The sequence below is a fragment of the Phasianus colchicus genome, chromosome 10 (assembly GCF_987193195.1).
Source record: "Phasianus colchicus chromosome 10, bPhaCol1.hap1.1, whole genome shotgun sequence".
NCBI classification, from domain to species: domain Eukaryota; kingdom Metazoa; phylum Chordata; class Aves; order Galliformes; family Phasianidae; genus Phasianus; species Phasianus colchicus.
In genome coordinates, this window is record NC_143445.1 from 4,152,552 (window position 1) to 4,170,009 (window position 17,458).

General features: G+C 41.0%; 1 protein-coding gene across 1 annotated transcript in view; it reads right to left on the bottom strand.

The window, feature by feature from the left end:
• PPP2R3A (protein phosphatase 2 regulatory subunit B''alpha) overlaps positions 1–17,458 on the bottom strand; it is a 48,562-nt gene that overhangs the window by 16,568 nt on the left and 14,536 nt on the right. Inside the window, 4 exon segments of the mRNA XM_031596580.2 lie at positions 434–508; positions 2,167–2,269; positions 4,743–4,846; positions 6,777–7,034. Of these exon segments, the coding sequence (XP_031452440.2) occupies positions 434–508; positions 2,167–2,269; positions 4,743–4,846; positions 6,777–7,034 (540 nt within the window).

A 17,458-nucleotide genomic window follows, 5' to 3' on the forward strand; every position in this document is an offset into this window, starting at 1 on the left:
CAGATGTAGGAGAGTTGGATAACAGTGCAATGGATGCCTTGTACCATGGAACAATCAGACTCCCCATGCCTAAGTGACAGAAGTCTTCAAACATAAGGCCTCCCAGGCCACATCAACCCTGCAGTATCGGGGGTAACTTAGTAGCTCTCAAAGACCAAAGAAGGATCACTCTTATTTTCCTCCAGCATAATTAAAGGCCAAAATTGTTTTAAAGATTTGCTTGAGACCAGAAAGAATCATTACTACCCTTGTGAATGACCTCTTATACACAGACTGATTATTTTTTTGTTCTGAAGAAATTTTGAATGTAACTTCTTGCTAGCAATATAAAAACATGTATTTTTGCAATAAATGAATGATCTGGGAAGAGTGACAAATAACAAAAAGAGGATTGGTACAGCACTGTGACAGGAGATGAAACAAGCCAGCCTACCGTAGTAATATACCGGGAATGGAATTCTGGAGCATCCTTTAGGAACGTCAGACCAGGGTGCGTTTCTACCACATCCTGCAAGATAAGACCAAATAAAATGAAACAGATTTCCTACTCCTTTTATTATAGTTCAGATGTTACTGGGTTTTGTTTGTTTGTTTGTTTTTAAACTAATACTTTTGCTTACTTTTTCAGCATTAACAATAAAACTGAAATTATACCTTTTAATCTATGAAGTGAACCTTCTAGAAATACAAGCACAATACATTTTCTGGGCAATACGCACCTGTTGGGCCATATTGATTTACTTAAGGACAGAAAAACAAAGGAAGAGAGTTAGTGAGTGGATGAAAACTCATTTTTATTGAACGAGATACAAAATTAGTTAGTTGACCATGCAACCACCTCTTCTCCAAAAACATTTTTTCCATTCATTGAAGACATTGATATTTGTTAGAGCTAAGCATCAGTAATGAGTGTTCTGCGAAAGGCAAAGAAAGTTGCCTTTCACATCCTCCACAACAATGAAATTTCATGTGAACCTTAGAAAGCAGACAGACATCAGTGCTTTCCCAAAATTGACTTGAACTATACATGGAGTTTTATAAGGCCAGCTTTTTGTAAGTGAAATTCTCACTCATGATGCCAAACCTACTAAAAAATGCATGACCAGATGTATACAGAAATTGCTTAGATCTTGATTCAATCAGCTCAGATCCTCTGTGTATCAGAATGTTTGTGTAATTTTACATGTCTGACTCCTCTACTCTTTAAGAGGTGTTCAGAATTTTGCTGTTTATACCATGATGTGGCAAGGGGACAGAGCTGATACAGTGCCCTTAGGGGCATAATATGACCAGGTTTTGGCCAGTCTAACCCGATGTCTAATATGATGGTGTCGTATGGTGTAATACTGCTAACATCTGGTTCAACGACAAACAAGACTGTACATGTCTTTGGATGAACCAGTAGCTAAGAAGTAGAACTGCTATCAGTCAGGAAAGGCAGTATGCCCAGTGGAGAAAAGGTGAAAAAGAACATAAGAAAATTTACCCATTGCAGTCCCAGTTAGGCTTGTTTGAGACAAACAAACATCCAGCACAGAAAAAAAATCTTTCCCTAGCAAAGCATCTCTACTGAGGTTTTGCAAAGAGGGCAACAAAGTGTATTAAAACTAAGGACATTATGGAATAGCCTGAGAAAAAAAAAAAATTATCAACAGATGATAAGAGAAGCAGATGGACCTGATTTACAGAGAGACTGTAGAAGAGCTAAATCTATCCAGAGTCTGCATAAATGGCCACAATACTTTGCTTTCATAGTTGCTCTGCTAAAAATATCACATCTGAATTGAAGGGAAAGAAAGAAATGAAGTAAGATGCACAGACTTTGGCCTGCATACTAAGAAGAAATGAAAGCGCGATGCAGACATTTTGCCTCAATATCAGAAAGAAAGCAGCAGTGGAACTTTGGTACTAACAGGTACAGAGATGCACACAGGCCAGTTGGAACTGCAAGGGTTTCTTTTGCACAGATTTCCATGTGATATTTTATCTGATAGTCTGGTTAGACAAATTCAATTATAATTGCTCTATAAAGTAACCCGCCCAGACGCTGTTCAATCAGAGGTCTGCATGTTTTTGGTAAACATTTAAAGACATGAGAATAAAGTAGTTAAAAAAAAAAACAAACATTTCCCCCGTCCCCATCACCTCACTGCTGAGTGCAGGTACCTGAAGCAGCGGGATGAAGTCCTCCTGCTCAAGGTAACCACAGCTGGGCTTTGCTACAAGGTAAGCAAATCTGGATGCGTCATCATGGCAGTTACGTAAGATTCTGTGAGAGAGATGAAAAGTTACTCCAACTGCTTTGCATCTCACAGACAATCACAAATCACAGCTAGATGATCAAGTGCCTTATCACATGTTATGCAATACATCTACAATATGCATTATGCAAAGCTGACCTCAATACTAGCACCATCTTCGGCGTCTCCTGGCACCAAGGTACTTCTGCTCAGTGAAGATTTTTTCATGTCAACATTTCTGTGGTAGCAACATATTTCTTTCTGATGACTTCTATTTTGATTCAATGGCATCTTAATAAGAAACCTGACTTTTCAAAACGCTGCATGCTCACTGATCTCTTTTGAAGTCAACAGGACCAACCTAACAGTGTCATAACAGACATGTATCCTAATTCAGCCTTTCACTACATTTCAATGTTTGAAGATACTGTGAAACTCCAGTGACTAAGTCTCAGACCTGAAAAAATCACTCTCCAAAAGGATAATGAGCATCTCTCATTAATTATGGCATGGCTGGCTGCTGTGCACAAGAAGTTATAAAGATCAAAATTGCACCAGGGTAAGTTTAGGTTGGATATCAGGAACAACTTCTTATACAAAGGGTTGTTAAGCACTGGAATAGGCTCCCCAGGGAGGTGGTTGAGTCACCATCCCTGGATGTGTTTAAAAACTATTTGGATGTGGTGCTCAGGGCCATGATTTAGCAGAGGGTTGTTTAGCAGAGGGTTGTTAGAGTTAGGATAGTATGGTTAGGTTGTGGTTGGACTTGATGATCTTTAAGGTCTTTTCCAACCCGAGCAATTTTATGATTCTGTGATACTATGAAAAAAAACTAATAGGGCTGAGAACTTAGAGAGACGTGGAAATGTTGAAACACAGCACTGAAATGCCTCTAGTCTTCCTGCAGATATCACACTAACTGGCATGCCACTAATTTTGGTCTTATTACTCTTTATCAAAAGCAGATTTCACAAAAAAAAAAAAAGGGGGAGTGGGGAACACCTTTTAAGTCTGTCAGAGAAAACAAAAAAGGGAACTAGTGGCTGACAATCCGTTCTGTTAGCTTCACGTTCACATCATGCTGTCAATTAACAAATACATTCTGAATCAGCTGCACGAAAGAGGTGGGTTTTTTTTTATTTTTAAATCACACACAAAGATGAATCCCAAAGCCATGTTTTAACACCAAACTAAAAGCTCCAATTTTCAAAAGTATCATACACACAGCAATTCCTATCGACTTCAAGTGAGATTGGTATGCACACAGCATTCTGAGAAGTCAGACCACTTACTAAGATGCTTAAAAATAGACGTAAGAGATTTCGCATTCCTGTTTTGAAATTACGGCTGTGTTCATACAGTTGTGGTGCAGCTTTACAAAAAACACTACCTTTATTTCTGAGTATCATGTTTCCAGAATGAATTGTTACAACCATCAGAAGGGAGGACAAAAAAAAAAAGTCTTTAGAGACAAATCAAAGAGAAGAAAACATTTTTAAAACAGCTTGGAAGCGGTGTGGATTAAAGGAATACAGAAAAGAAGCACAACCACAGTTTGCAATAATCTGAAGGATGTGCAAATCAGTGGGAGCAAAAATGTGCTATCGTACATAAGGGATTAATTTGGCTTAGCTGGAGGAACTTCAGGAAGGAAAAAATGTTGCCCTTGTCAAGAAAAACTTACTGATTACAGTCATCCCTAACAACTGTGTAATTTTGCCAGGGTAACTTGGCTGTTTTAACAACATTCTCATAGGAAATACTTTGGGAACTCAGGATTAAAGACTACTTCAAGAATCTAAATGGTGAGCATTATGTCAAAAAATAGAAGTATCTCTGGATAGGAGGTGGAGATGCTGTTCAGGTGTTTCACAAAGACTGAATTGCCCTGGAGGAAAAAGATTAGGCAAGAGAACAGGTCTGTTCCACCTAGCACCTCTAACTCCAAACATGATATATGCAAGAGCTTTCAATGTCAAAATGAAGTTTTGACAGTGGTACGAGGAAACAATTGCCAAAACCCACACAGTTATTATGAAGTGTGTGTGAAGAAGGTAACAACTATCAAAGCTGAGTTTGGCCAATTTGTATGATGCTTTTATTTCACATTCCTTCTTCCTGCCCTGCAACAAGCTTCCTCTCCCCGTTCCCAAATCAGACTCACTCAGCACACCAGGGCATTGACAAGGCCTCAGATAAACACATCCAAGAATCATTAACATTTAGCAGCTATCTTACAGTAGCTGACATTTCCAGGAGTGTGTTAATATATTTTATATGTCAAACAAATAGCATCTTTAATTATCTATACAACTAATGTTAATTTTACTGATGTACATGGCATAGCATCAGTATTCAGCAATTTATAGGAAAGGAAAAACAGATTTTTAAGCCATTTATGTTTTCTAAAAAAGGGACAAAGCTTTCAAAAGAATGGTAGAAGAAGGAAAAGGCAAATTTATCTTTTTCTAGAAAAAAGAATTTTGCATTTTCTATACTCACTTTCTCCACAAAGACACAAATGAGTGCACAGATACACATCCTGTCCTTTGTCCTCCTGATGCACTGAACATAGGTGCTTTCCAGTAGAGTGGGCAGCCACATATCTGCAACGAAACACGGGAACAAAGAGAAGTCACACTGAATTGTTTATGCACTGAAATCACCTTGAGGACTTTCACATACAGGAAATGAAGCAGTAATGGCATACAGCTTAGTCAAAAAGCTGTTTACTGTGTGCTAAGGTTCAGAATCCACCCTTATATGCCTTTGTAAGTAACTGAGAAATATACCCTGCCCATACAGAAATGGTCACAGACTCTTCAGATCTGCCTTTGACCAAACTACTCTGCCAAGTGGGTGAATAGAGGAACCTCCAAAGGACCATCCATACCAGCTACCTCACAAACACACCTAAGGCCAGGATAATCCATTTCCTATGAGCTAACTTCTCATTAACAGTAAGGCGACTTCAATTCTAGTTACAGACCACAGAATGGTTTGGGTTAGAATGGGCCTCAAAGATCATTTAATTCCAACACCCCTGCCATGGGCAGGAACACCTCAGACAATTAGTAATTGAATGTCTGAATGTGAAATAATTCCAATCCCACAGTTATCAGTGCAGAGCCTTCTAGCCTGAGCAGCCCATTCCCAATTCTGCTAAATCTCAGCAAGATAATAGAATATGAAATGCAAAGAGGCCAAATCCAACAGGACTCTCTGAACACAACATTCTAATTAACCACTGCATTAGCATTTCTACCTAGGTAGCTTTCAGAATGGTAATAAATAAACATGTTAGGATTAAGCCATTCTTCTGTCAGGTGACTGCATTTCCACAGGTGCTTTGCTATTCCAAGGAAAAAATAACATCTATTTTCTGCAGTTTTCTTTGTGTAGCTGGCTCTCCTGCATTTCCTTTAGAGCCTCCAAACATGTACCATTCCCAATAGTCCCAGAGAACAGCAGCAAGCCACAGAACAACTGAACAACATAGAGCACACCCATTTAGAGATGGCTGCAGAGACCAAACAGAAAGGCAAAAATGTCTTCTACACAGCTCTCCTGCTTTTCCCATATTGAATATGACAAGCCACACACAGTTAACTGTGTTGGCATAAAATCAGTTTCAAAACTTATTTTGGTCAAGCTAAGAAATTTTGTTTACATTTTCAAAGATGGCTTGTAAGTGTACCACTCAAAAAACAAAGCTAAGCTTCCCTCTTAGAAAACAAGTCCTCCCCTTGGACAGAACATCACTGCTCAATCTATAGTGCCACAGATGCACTCACACACAGGACAAGCTGAACATATGAGGTGCATCTGACAACTGCCAGTCTTAGATTAGCATTACTAAAAACCACGATGGAAGAAGAGGAAAATAGAACAGCCCATCTGCATCGTGCTCCCACACAAGTGCTGTGTTTTGTTCTCTGGAGCCAAGAAATCATTAACAGACTGTAGCAACTCCAAGTCTGCTGACATTGTGGACATTAAACATATGCATCTCAGTGGAGTAGGGCTGACTAAGCATTTCCCTCTTCTGCTATGCTCAAGGTGGAATAGGTTGGAAATTCCTTTCCCAAGCAATGCTGTTGCAGTGTACATAGATCATGTCTAGATCAGTTGGACAGCTAGCCACAGAGAAGGTAACCAGCACTATCTGAAGCCACAGAGACACTTTACATCTCTGCTATCTTCTAAGCATAACTATGAAGAAACAGAAAAATAAATGCATTTTTTATTTGCTAAAAAGTCTGGAAAAATGATTTTGCAAATCCAGGTAGGATGGAGCATGCACATCAGTCATGACAAACAGCCATCTTTTCCCATGGACAATTTAACTGAACTCATTTTTGTTAATTATTTTCTTAATCTAAAAGGAAAAAAAAAAAAACTCAGAGCAAAGAATTTTGGTTGTTTTTCACTAAAAAATAAAAAAAATTTAAAAATAGGGAAAGAAAAAGATATTTTATTTGCTTTAGTTTCAGCCTTTCTCCCTTTCCAAGAAGTAAAGAAATCTAGAGAGGTTACCTTTGCAATTTTTCCCATCTCACAGATGTTGGCTTTCTCATCTTCAAACTCTGTGAAGGCTTCTTCGATCCTGGCAATGATCTCTTCATGATTAGTGCAGACATTCGGAAGTCCTTTAGGGAAGTAGAAACGTGGAATGTTTACGGACAAAGGGGTACTGCTGGTGGCTTTATTCACAGGCAGAGCAGAAGGGCTAACCACTGAGTTCAAAGGGACTGGGGATGACGTTCCAGGTTTCTTCTCTTGCTTACTTTGAACCTGAAAATACAATGTTTTTTTTTTTTAAACAGCATGAAAAAGAAAAAAAATTAAACCATCAGCTAAAGGGATAAAAATGTTTGTTTTAAACAACAAATCTAAGAACTGTTGAGATATCAAACATTGGTCAAACACGTCACATCTAAGGCAGCTTCTACATAGTTTCTGTGCATTTTGTTTGTAGCTGTGGATTATAACACACTGTTTAATCACAGGAGAATATACTCTGCTCAGTACTTATACTATACTCAGTACTGTAGAACACAGACAATACTTGCTGTTTCTTCTTATGCTGCTCACTGTGTTGCCATTCTGCCCCACAGACATTCCAGTATAAGCAACAGAACTCAGACGTTGGATCCTCCAGGGATAAAAAAACATTCCTTGCCCCCCCATGAACACATGCTTTCTTGAGAAAAGGCAATAGGACTGTCTATTGCACAATGGTTCAAATGTAAGAGCTATTATTAATGTAACAACATATGTGATAAGAGGCTAATAAGGAAACAGTCAAGTAAATACAGCTGCAACTTTCAATTTATTTACTCTAAATAGTTCAAAACAAAATTGTTTTAGGATATAGTATCCAAGACTAAGTTTATTAAATACCAAAGAATGCCTATGATGAACTGACTAAATTCCTTGCCTTAGTATTTTCCAGAAACTTGGAGCTTTTCCTTAACACACACTGAATAACCCAACTTGCCATGAGTTTGCTTTCAGGGAGCTGAAGAAATAAGAATTGTAAAAGCTTCTTTGAGCCACTTTCTCTGTAGTTTTTAAAACACTTCATAATCTGTTCCAGAGATCTGGAAAATCAGAGATGGAAAGGCTTTCTTTCTCTTCACTTCTCTGCTTCCTTTTAAATAGAAGGACCTCCTCCTTCTTCCAAACATCCCATTTCAGGAGCATGAACACGTGCTGACACACATATGCCAGCCCAAGCACACTTCTGTTCTGCAATTACTCTACAGTTCTACATGCTCTACACTATCCTGGAGTTTGAGGTTCCCAAAGTCCTCCTCTCCCCCCTATACAAGAGGTCTCCAACTACTTGGGAAGCTGCTTTCTAAACCAAGCTAGTGATTTGGGCAGCAGAAAGGCACAGCACTGTTTGTGCAGCCTGTCGCACCCCGCCTGCACTGACCAGATATGGGAAGCTTCCAGCCACGACCCAACTCTCAGTTGTTTCACTGTCCAGATTCCAGCAGAGGAAAGAGCCACGCTGCTCTCTAACAGTGCCGTATTCATACACAACAAAGCTGGAACAGACATCAGGGTGCCATCTCCAGCCACTCAACTCCTATAATAGGACTTAACACCGGTTTGTCTTGAAGACCCACTTCTCAGAAACAGGTTTATTGCTCATTAATCTCTCCGATGCAGACATGCACTCCTAGTTGCCAGGACTTCGAAGAAATAGAAGGAACGACTCAAATTTAGCAAAAACATCCACGTAACAAAAACAAAGAAACAGTGTTCTTTCAAAAGACTCTTCACTTTAACAATATCTCCTCATTCCCTTACAGTACAAGTGAATGATAAAATACTACTTTCTTCTTCGTAGGCAGATCCCCAGACCATGCTGCCATAACAGCACGTCCCATAGCACGCAGTGCAGGACTCCAGCTGAACATCCCATAACAGTGCATTTGCTCTCACCCCACTTTCTGGAAGCAGAGCAAATCAGTCAGCAAGCTTTGGCACCAGCTCATGTAAGACAGGAGACAGGGACCCAGGATCTATGTGAATTTTCTGATGCACAACCACAAAGAAATGCAAGAGGTTCTAGATAGGTCCATAGATCTATAGGACACGTAGAGGGAATGCTCCTAAGCCTCAAAGTAGGAAACCTGTACAGACACAGGTTTGCAGCTGACCGTCCCAGAAAGGCTCAGTCAATAACTCTGGCTCAGTCCAAGGCACATGAGGTGGACACTGAGCTCACTAATTGCTTCCTTCTGGAAGGTTCTACTGAAGGAATAGGAAGAACATTTTTGATCTTTGTCACCTTCTTCTCATATAAGGAATGGGCTGTCTGCAACAACAAGGACAACAGGCAGTAATTAGCTCTCAAGGATGCTTCCCCTGAGAATAATCTTGGGTTTTGGTGTTTTGCTTTTTTTTTTTCCTGCTAAAAAAAAGCCAACACTGTGTGAAAATGCTTCTGGGATGGGTATCCAGATGTCAACTGCTATGGACACAGCAGGGAGTTAATGACAAATATTTATGAACAGCTCATGGAAAAAATAAAGGAAGTGATATGAGGGGAGTTCTGCAGCACGTCCTTGGTAGGAAACAGTTTCTTACTGCAAGAAGTTAACCAAATGCTGTTTGATTAGTGCAACATTTCTCCAGAAGAGAGGTGCATTTTCAAGGATGACTGCTGAGGAAGTAAACTATGAATGCTACATAAATCTTTGCTACAAATAGCTAATTGCCTATTTTATTTTATTTTTTTAATAAAGGAAAGCAACATCAAAAAATGTTTTTTATTACTGCTTTGTAGAGTGGTTTATGTTACCTGTAAGTAAAATCTGTCTATCCACTGTATCATCTCTTGCTAATCACACAATTTATTTACGGACAGGCTAAAACAGTGACATCTGCACTATAAATAAAGCAGACAGAAAAGCAGCCACACTGTAGCTACACAAACAAAGCAGAAAAGCTCTCCCATTGCAGTCTGTCTCTCAGGCAGCAGACAACACCAGAGAGAAAGCAGTATCACATTAAGTGCTGTAATATTTTCTGTTCTTTTCTCCTGGCCTTTAATCCCCACCAGGGTCTCTGAATTTACCAGTTATTTGTGTTCTTCCAAATATGATTCTCTGATCCTTTTTCTAGGGTACAGTGACTCAGCCTGGTTACTTGCAGTCCACAATGCTGACTTAATGTCTCCTTTCCTTTTTACTGTTCCTGTCTTGCTGAAGTCTGATGATAACTGGACACAGGCCATCCTCAGACATAATCAGTTCTCCAGAGCTGATTTGTATCAACAGCCCAAGACTTTCCCTTCTTTTCCTGAACTCCTTTCCCATAATTATATCCTTCTGCTGCCTCCTTCCCATCTCAAAGGAGATGAAAAAAAAAACAAAGGTTCTTATGCATACGACTGCCAGCATCATGGAGAAGTATGATAAACTGCATTTCTGGACAGATTATTTTTTTTTTTACTACAAATTGTAAACTCACCAGCAGATGCAGAGCCCCATTGCAGCAAAACAAATGAAAACAAACTCTGTGTAACACAGAACCATAAAGAATGTAGGTGGGAAGGCACATAAGGCCAGCTCTAAGCCTAGATCAAGTTCCTAATGGCCTTATCCAGCCGAGTTCTGAAAATACAGATCTCACGCCTCCGCTGCTAATGTGCCTACAGATATTGCACTGCTCTTCCTGTGACTGATATACTTCAGCTCAGAGCCCAAGCGTCTACTGAAAGCTCCATGGAAGATACAAAGCCACCAGAGAATATTTGCACTCAAAGGGACAACAGGGATATAACCCCCTGTGCAGCTCTCCTCTGTCTCAATCTGCAGATGACACTTACCTAGGGGGAAGGTCAGCATAGAAAAAGGCAGAACCTCCAGCACAGGAGACCTCAGCAAACCTCCAGCTGCTTCCAGGAGAAGTGCCAAGCCCTGCAGCTGGGCACTGTAACCCCCCAGCCCCAGCTGGGAATCCCCTGGCTGCACAACAGCCCCGCTGAAAAGGACATGGGTGCACCAGGCTGAACAGGAGCCTGCAGCATGGCCTGACTGCAAATAACAGCAAATGAAGCACCAGGCTGTGATAGGAGTGATACATGGTGTAAAAAGTAACAGCCACAAGTTGCAGATTGGGCCAATAGGAACCAAAAGTTAAGTGAGAGTAATACGGCCAGGAAGGGGCCACTGAAAGGGCTGGGGGGAATCCCTATGCCTGAGGAGCTTCCAAGACTCATAGAAAGCCAGTGCTGATGTGATCTAGTGTCAGTGATAGTCCTTCTATCCTCCTACGTGCAAGATGCTGGATTAGAGGCCTCCAGAGATCTCTTCCTACCATCACTGCTATGGAAGGCTCTCTGATCCTACCATAAAAAATGCATTTTGCTCCCCAGCCTCTCTTGCTAACATCTACACATGGCCATCTGTCTCTGATCTCCACTCCCTACTGCTGCCTTTTCACCTTTCTTCCTGCAAGCACTTTCTCCTGTACTTAGCAAATCCAATTACCCTTACTCTCAGGTCACCTCATACACCCAGTCTAATGCAAGGTATAGCTCTGCAAGGCACAAAAATGAACATCTCCTTGCTGCCAAGAGGGAGAATTCCCATCTCTGCCCTCCACTCCTGAACAGATGTTGTTGCTGCTTAGCAAGCTTGCAAGACCCCTCTACAAATTGATTTAACCTGCTTGGAAAGGCAGAAAACAGACTGAGTGAGACTGGTGACACGATGAGAAGGATGCAAAAGGGAGCGAACACTTGAAAGACAGAGGAGGGAGCCCATCTCCTCCCAGCTGCAGCTGCTCGTTGCATCAGCTCACCTGCCTTGGATCTGCAGCCCCAAAGCTGTTAGCCTCACTGTGTTCAGCCCAGACAGGACTCACCTACCAAAGGCTCACCACAACTTTTCCAGTTGGTCTGCTAGGAGATCTGGTCTCTCCCTGAAAACCACACCCTAATCACATCCTTAGGTGGTCAGATAAACACAACTAAGCCAATGCTGGTGAGTGGAACATTCTTAGCTGCACTGCATGGTTCTCATTAGTCTTCTAAATTGCTCACGGTCCCCGCCCAAACCATTACTACACATCATTACTTCATACAATTCTCCCCTAGGGAGCAAAAAAACATGTTCCAAATATTAACCTTATACACACGCTTTAACCTGTCACCAGAAATCATGAAAAAAATGAGCTTCATGCTACAGTAGACTCTGGAACTATTTTAATAGCTGTTTATTAGGAAACAGCTGCACCACTGATAATTTCAACTTTTTAACATCGTTACTGGGTCACTATTTTAATGGAGATGAAGCCCTAGATGGGCAGATTCCAGCATCCCTCACCATGAACGTGGAGTGGCTACACGCTGACCTGGTGGCACAGCACAAATTGCTCCAATCTTTTCTGGCTGTCCCACAATGCGAGTATAGAAGATGGGGTTTACCAAGCAACATATCTTCAGTGCAATTTTCATTTCTGTGGCTATTTTGCCTTCAGCCACAGCCCACAGAGACTAGGAAAGAGCCCAATTAAGCACTTTGGGATGATAAATTCTTCACCAAAATCAAGCAGGCAGGTCTGCACACAAACCTGAGTAGCAGAGAGTGCAGCCCTCTCAGTGCAGCAGAAAGCTGTGGCCATTCCACGTGCAACAAGACACCTTCAGAGCAATCACACAAATAGGGCTTTTTCTTAATTAATAAAAAGGCAGAAAAGATTTAATAAACTTCCACTATTTCTCCCTATTAAACCACTACCCTTCCTGTTAATTTTTTCCCCTAGTTTACAAAGGCTTTTTAACTCCACGCTGTACGCCTGGAAGGTTTATTTTTAAACCTGCTGGTATCTAGCTGCAAATACCTTTCTGCAAATAGACACGCCTAGAGGGGACGCAGTTTGATTCTCTAATCCAATTTAAAAAAAAATACAAAGCAACAGAAAAAGTGAAAGAAACTCCAAGCGATCAAACCTGGGCCTGCTGGAATGACTTCAGCCTCTTCTTGAACCGAGATGGGAGAACAAAGTCGCAGCCCTTGGCAAGGAAGGCCAGCTCCCCTCCCAGGTCTGGGTCCCTCCGCAGAGAACTCTCCTTGATCATCATCCTGGTCAGCTCTAAGCAGATGTTGCACTCTCCAGAAGAGGCACAAGGACTCGGTAGGAGACCACGCCAACCACGTCAAAACCAGTAGGTTGTTTTCTTGGCTTTGATTTTTACAGGCAAAAAATGGCAAATGGCTTCATGTAGAAGCATACCAAGTCTTCTCTCTCTTCACATGGAGGGCATCTAAAGATTGGGTCTCATTCCTGAAGCCGGGCCTTCCTTTTTTAATTGATATACAAAGTATCTTTCAGTACCACCAGGATCTTCTGCCTTGTAATACTTTAATTGAGAAACATGATCTAAAACAGAATCTATTTCCCTGCTGGCTACATGACAGACAATCTGTCCTTGGCTTGTAATAGGCCAGGGGCAATATGGGAAAGGAAGCACCCACCACCACTACCAGCGTGCTAAAATTAGACAGGCTGCAGAAGTGGCTAAATATACCATCTTCCCCAATAGTTCTTACTTTATGTGCTTCAGTGCTGAAACCCGAGGTGCAAACTGCCATCAGTCAGACTCAGCTAGAGTTAAACCACACGCTCTCAGCCAAGACCCACACACACAGCATGAGCGGTTTGAGGTGATGAAGCAGGACACCAGCGTTAGTTCCACGCTAAATCAAAGGCTGTAATTTTCAGGAAACATCAATTTTTCCTTCTTGCTTGGAAAAAGCGAATCAGCTGCTTTCTTTAACACCAGACAGGCGCACAGGGATGATCCTGGATAATAAGCTCAGGCATTTGAATGTAACTGTGGAGTCAGGAGTTGGACTCTATGACCCTTATAGCTCCTTTCCAACTCAAGACACCCTACAATTCTATGAAAATTGTTCTATAAAGACATCAAAACGTGCCATGCTTTTCATTCATTTTTCCCACAGCTCTCGCAAGGCAAAGGCTGCTCCCCAAGCCAGATGCAAAGCAATTCTCAGTAGATGGTCTACTCTTTTTCTACAGAACTCTGAGCAAGCTCATTCAAAGTGTGCTCTCCCTCCCCTACCACAACAACAGCACTGAGCAAAGGCTGTACAAACGTCCAGTTCTTCCTGCACACGATGAACAAACACGCAGTCCCATAACCTGCTTCTCATCTTTGACTTGAGAAGTTGTAGCTACTCGCCAGTTTACTTTCCGAGCAAAGTAACAGAGATCATCATCTAATTTCTGCCCAACCAGGCTGCTTTTAATAAAACACTATCTCTGAAATAGAAAGGTGTCCCTGAGCCTCAGTAACAGAAAGCTTTTAATGGACCACACGTAGCTCTGATGTTCTGCACCTCCTGTAGAAGGCCCAAGGTTAATTCATAAACAGCATCATCTAAAAGGCTGTGGCTGGTCTACAGATAGACACAGAAACAAGCTGTCCAAAAGGAAGCTCTCATTATTACAGGTTTGTTCTTAGACAGCTAGGCTATTAAATAAGGAAAAGACCCTTTCTTTTTTTCTCTCTCTCTGAAATACCCTCAGCAGGCACGCAAATAAGGCATTATTTTAATGTCTTCATAACTGAGTAGCAAAAATCCCAAGATGTTTTTTTTCTCCTGTTGTTCCTCATTCAACAGCACAAGGTAGAAGTCTAGGCTGTGGAATTCAGCTCTTTATGAAAGAATATTTGAACAAGAATGGAGCACAGGGAGCATCATTTAGGTCCCGTTAGGTCACTGAAGCTATATCTGAATTGTGCAACCTGGGAGCACTCTTCAGCTCCAAAGTCCAGGTGCATATTCACGGACACAGCTCCAGACAATCACAAGGTTATCACAGTGTCATTTGCCACGTGCCTCACAAACGAAAGTGCAGCCTAACAGAGAGGCAGGACAAGGAAAGGAATGAGAAGAATCCTAAAAAAGAAAACGGAAGACAGGAAAGTTTTAAATGGAATTGCAGTTAAGTAAAACAAATATTTTCTTGCTCTAACATTTTTTTTCTAAACATTAAGGCAATGCCCAAAGAGCACAAGAGGCTTCACTGTACTTGGAGCCCTGCACATCTCATATAGCAGCACGTCAGAAGATTTATGCCCAGTCATCTGTGGCAAGTGTACTTGCTTCATCTTCCATTGACCTCTCACCCTTCTTACACATCGCAGAGGAAATGTAGCCCCAAGGAACCTCTCATCTCTATAGCTGCATCCAGACCAGCTACACTGTGCTTTAAAAGACATGAATGGAAGAGACACACTAACCCAGCAACCGCTCGCTCTTTCTTGAAATAAAGATTTCCCATTCACAGATCAACCACTTCAAGATTCCGAAGAGTTACACCACCACTCTGATAGCATGGAAAAAGAAAAGCAAACTGGAGCTGAAGCTTGAAGAATCTGAATTCTGGATTTTTGCAAAATAGCAGGTTCCTAGTGTGGTACCTCTTATCCTCAAAGCACAAAAGGAGGGTATGAACAAAGACAGAAATATACAGCACTCTGAGAAACTGGAAGCAAAAGGATGGTTTCACAGTCTGCAGTAGGAAAGTATATCAACAGGGCAGCTATCAACTGAACAAAATGCAGGCAAATTTGGAAATTCCTCTGCTTTGAGTGACTCGATTTAAAGCATGAAGGTAAAAGATGTTGTATCTAAAGAAGTACATATTGCCTTCATTAGCCATCAGAACACGGACAGAATCCCACCTGTGCCTAAAGATGGTTCTAAAGCATTCAGATGATTCAGTCATCACAGGATTTAGCAATAGCACAAAGTTTGGCTGCAAAAACCCAGTGCATTCTGTATAGCTGAAAAGGGCACCAGCTCCAAATGCCTTCAAAACAGATTAAGCTTCTCCAGCAGTAGCATAACTTCTTATAGGTTTTAGAGCCCATGAGGCTGAAAAATTCAACGTGTATCAGTTTTGCACCAATACCTTCAGATGTCTGTTTTAAGACAAAGCAACTTAATGCAAGAAGAATCTGTATCTGCCGTGAGTACAGGATTAGCCCACCTGCCAGGAACATCTCCTCAAGTGGTTAATATTGGTTCTTTAAATTCTTGAATTTCATCTAATTTTCTTGTCATTTTTGATTCCAAGATACTTTAAGATTCATTTATTCTTTTTCTTTATTTCAATTACTATTATCAAACAATCAGAATGTCCTTTCTTACCTTTTGGGATTAGAAAGCATGAATAATTGATGTTTGAAAAGAGTGCAGATAACTTAATTGAGTGATATCACAACACCTGATCCAAACAATTCATAACATATGTAGAGGAAATCTGATTCCAGAAAGTTTTCCATTATATTACAAATACATTTTGAGAAAAAGTGATTATTTAACGTAAAAGCCCTGCAAGCTCTGAGCGTTCTGCTTCAAGGTCCATCTCTCCTTGACCAAAGGCAGCTGTACCACCCACTGCACTTCAACGTAGCTAATTTCTAATCACTGATTTAGCATAAAACAAGTCTAAAATATTAAGTTTGTATATAAGCATCAGGGTAAGTAAAGGAAGTTCAAAGCCATGCCATATGAAAGTGGAGAAATGAGGAAGAGAAAAAGGAGGCAGGACCACACTCTCCAGCTCAGTGCAGCACAATTAGGCTTTTGATACGAGGTGCTTGGTGGAGGCAGGATGTAAAGAGGCAGCCTCTTCTGGCATCAAACTCCTGCCCTGGTTTCTGCTCTCAAGACTATTCACAAACTTCACCCAGCAGCTCTTAAAACAGAATGCATAAGCAGGACTTGGAGCAGAGCCCTGCACTTCCAAACTTGATCCTGAAGGCAGAATGAGCGTGTAAGGTTCTTAAAGACTTTATTGCATACTTTCACTCGAGTACTATGCACTTTGCAAGCATTCATTAACCAAATTTAAATGCTTCATCAAATCATCCATCCTGCACAGGTTGCAGGGCAAGGGCACAGAGAGGTTAAGGTCAAAAACACCTACCCTTGACTTCCACCCCACACACCCCCCAAAATACCTATCAGTCATCACATCTGTAGATCAGATAATTTCTACAGCCTACTTTCTATTTTTCCCCTACTCCCTGTTTCTAGTTTTCCTTTATAACTATCAGTCCAGCCAAGCTCTGCTCCTTACTGCTCTCTTGCCTACAGACAAAGAATACAGCTATCAGATTTGCTGCTGGTCTTTCTCAGATTAGCAAAAGTTTGGGGTATTTTTTGCTAGCTTCCAGCTAGTCAGACAGCTGAAATATTTTCACTTAACCACATATTTCAAAAAACATTATATAAGAAAGATCAGCTTACAGCAGATACACAGAACAGGAAATTTTAAACTAAATACTTAGTCCAGAGATAAGCAGTGGAAAACTGGATCTCAGATTGGGAAATGTCAAACAGCCTGGAAGCATGCAAAGCTTCCTGGACTGCCTATAAGAAGCCTGATTTGCTCATTATGTGCTCTGAAAAATTGATGGACTTCTTGAGTATTCATTTCCTAATTTATAAATATTTTGGTTTTGAAATTGAGGAAGCAAGTAATTCTATTGTTCTGCATGGATGATCGTAACTGGATCTTAGGATAAAGGGAAAAATCTGTTGCTGATGTAAGTTAGCACAGATTTCAACGCTGATAGGCCAGTCTGAGCCAGCAGACAGCCTGGCCTGAAGGGGCTTCACCTTTCCTTCCACACTGCTCAAGGGATACTGGAACTG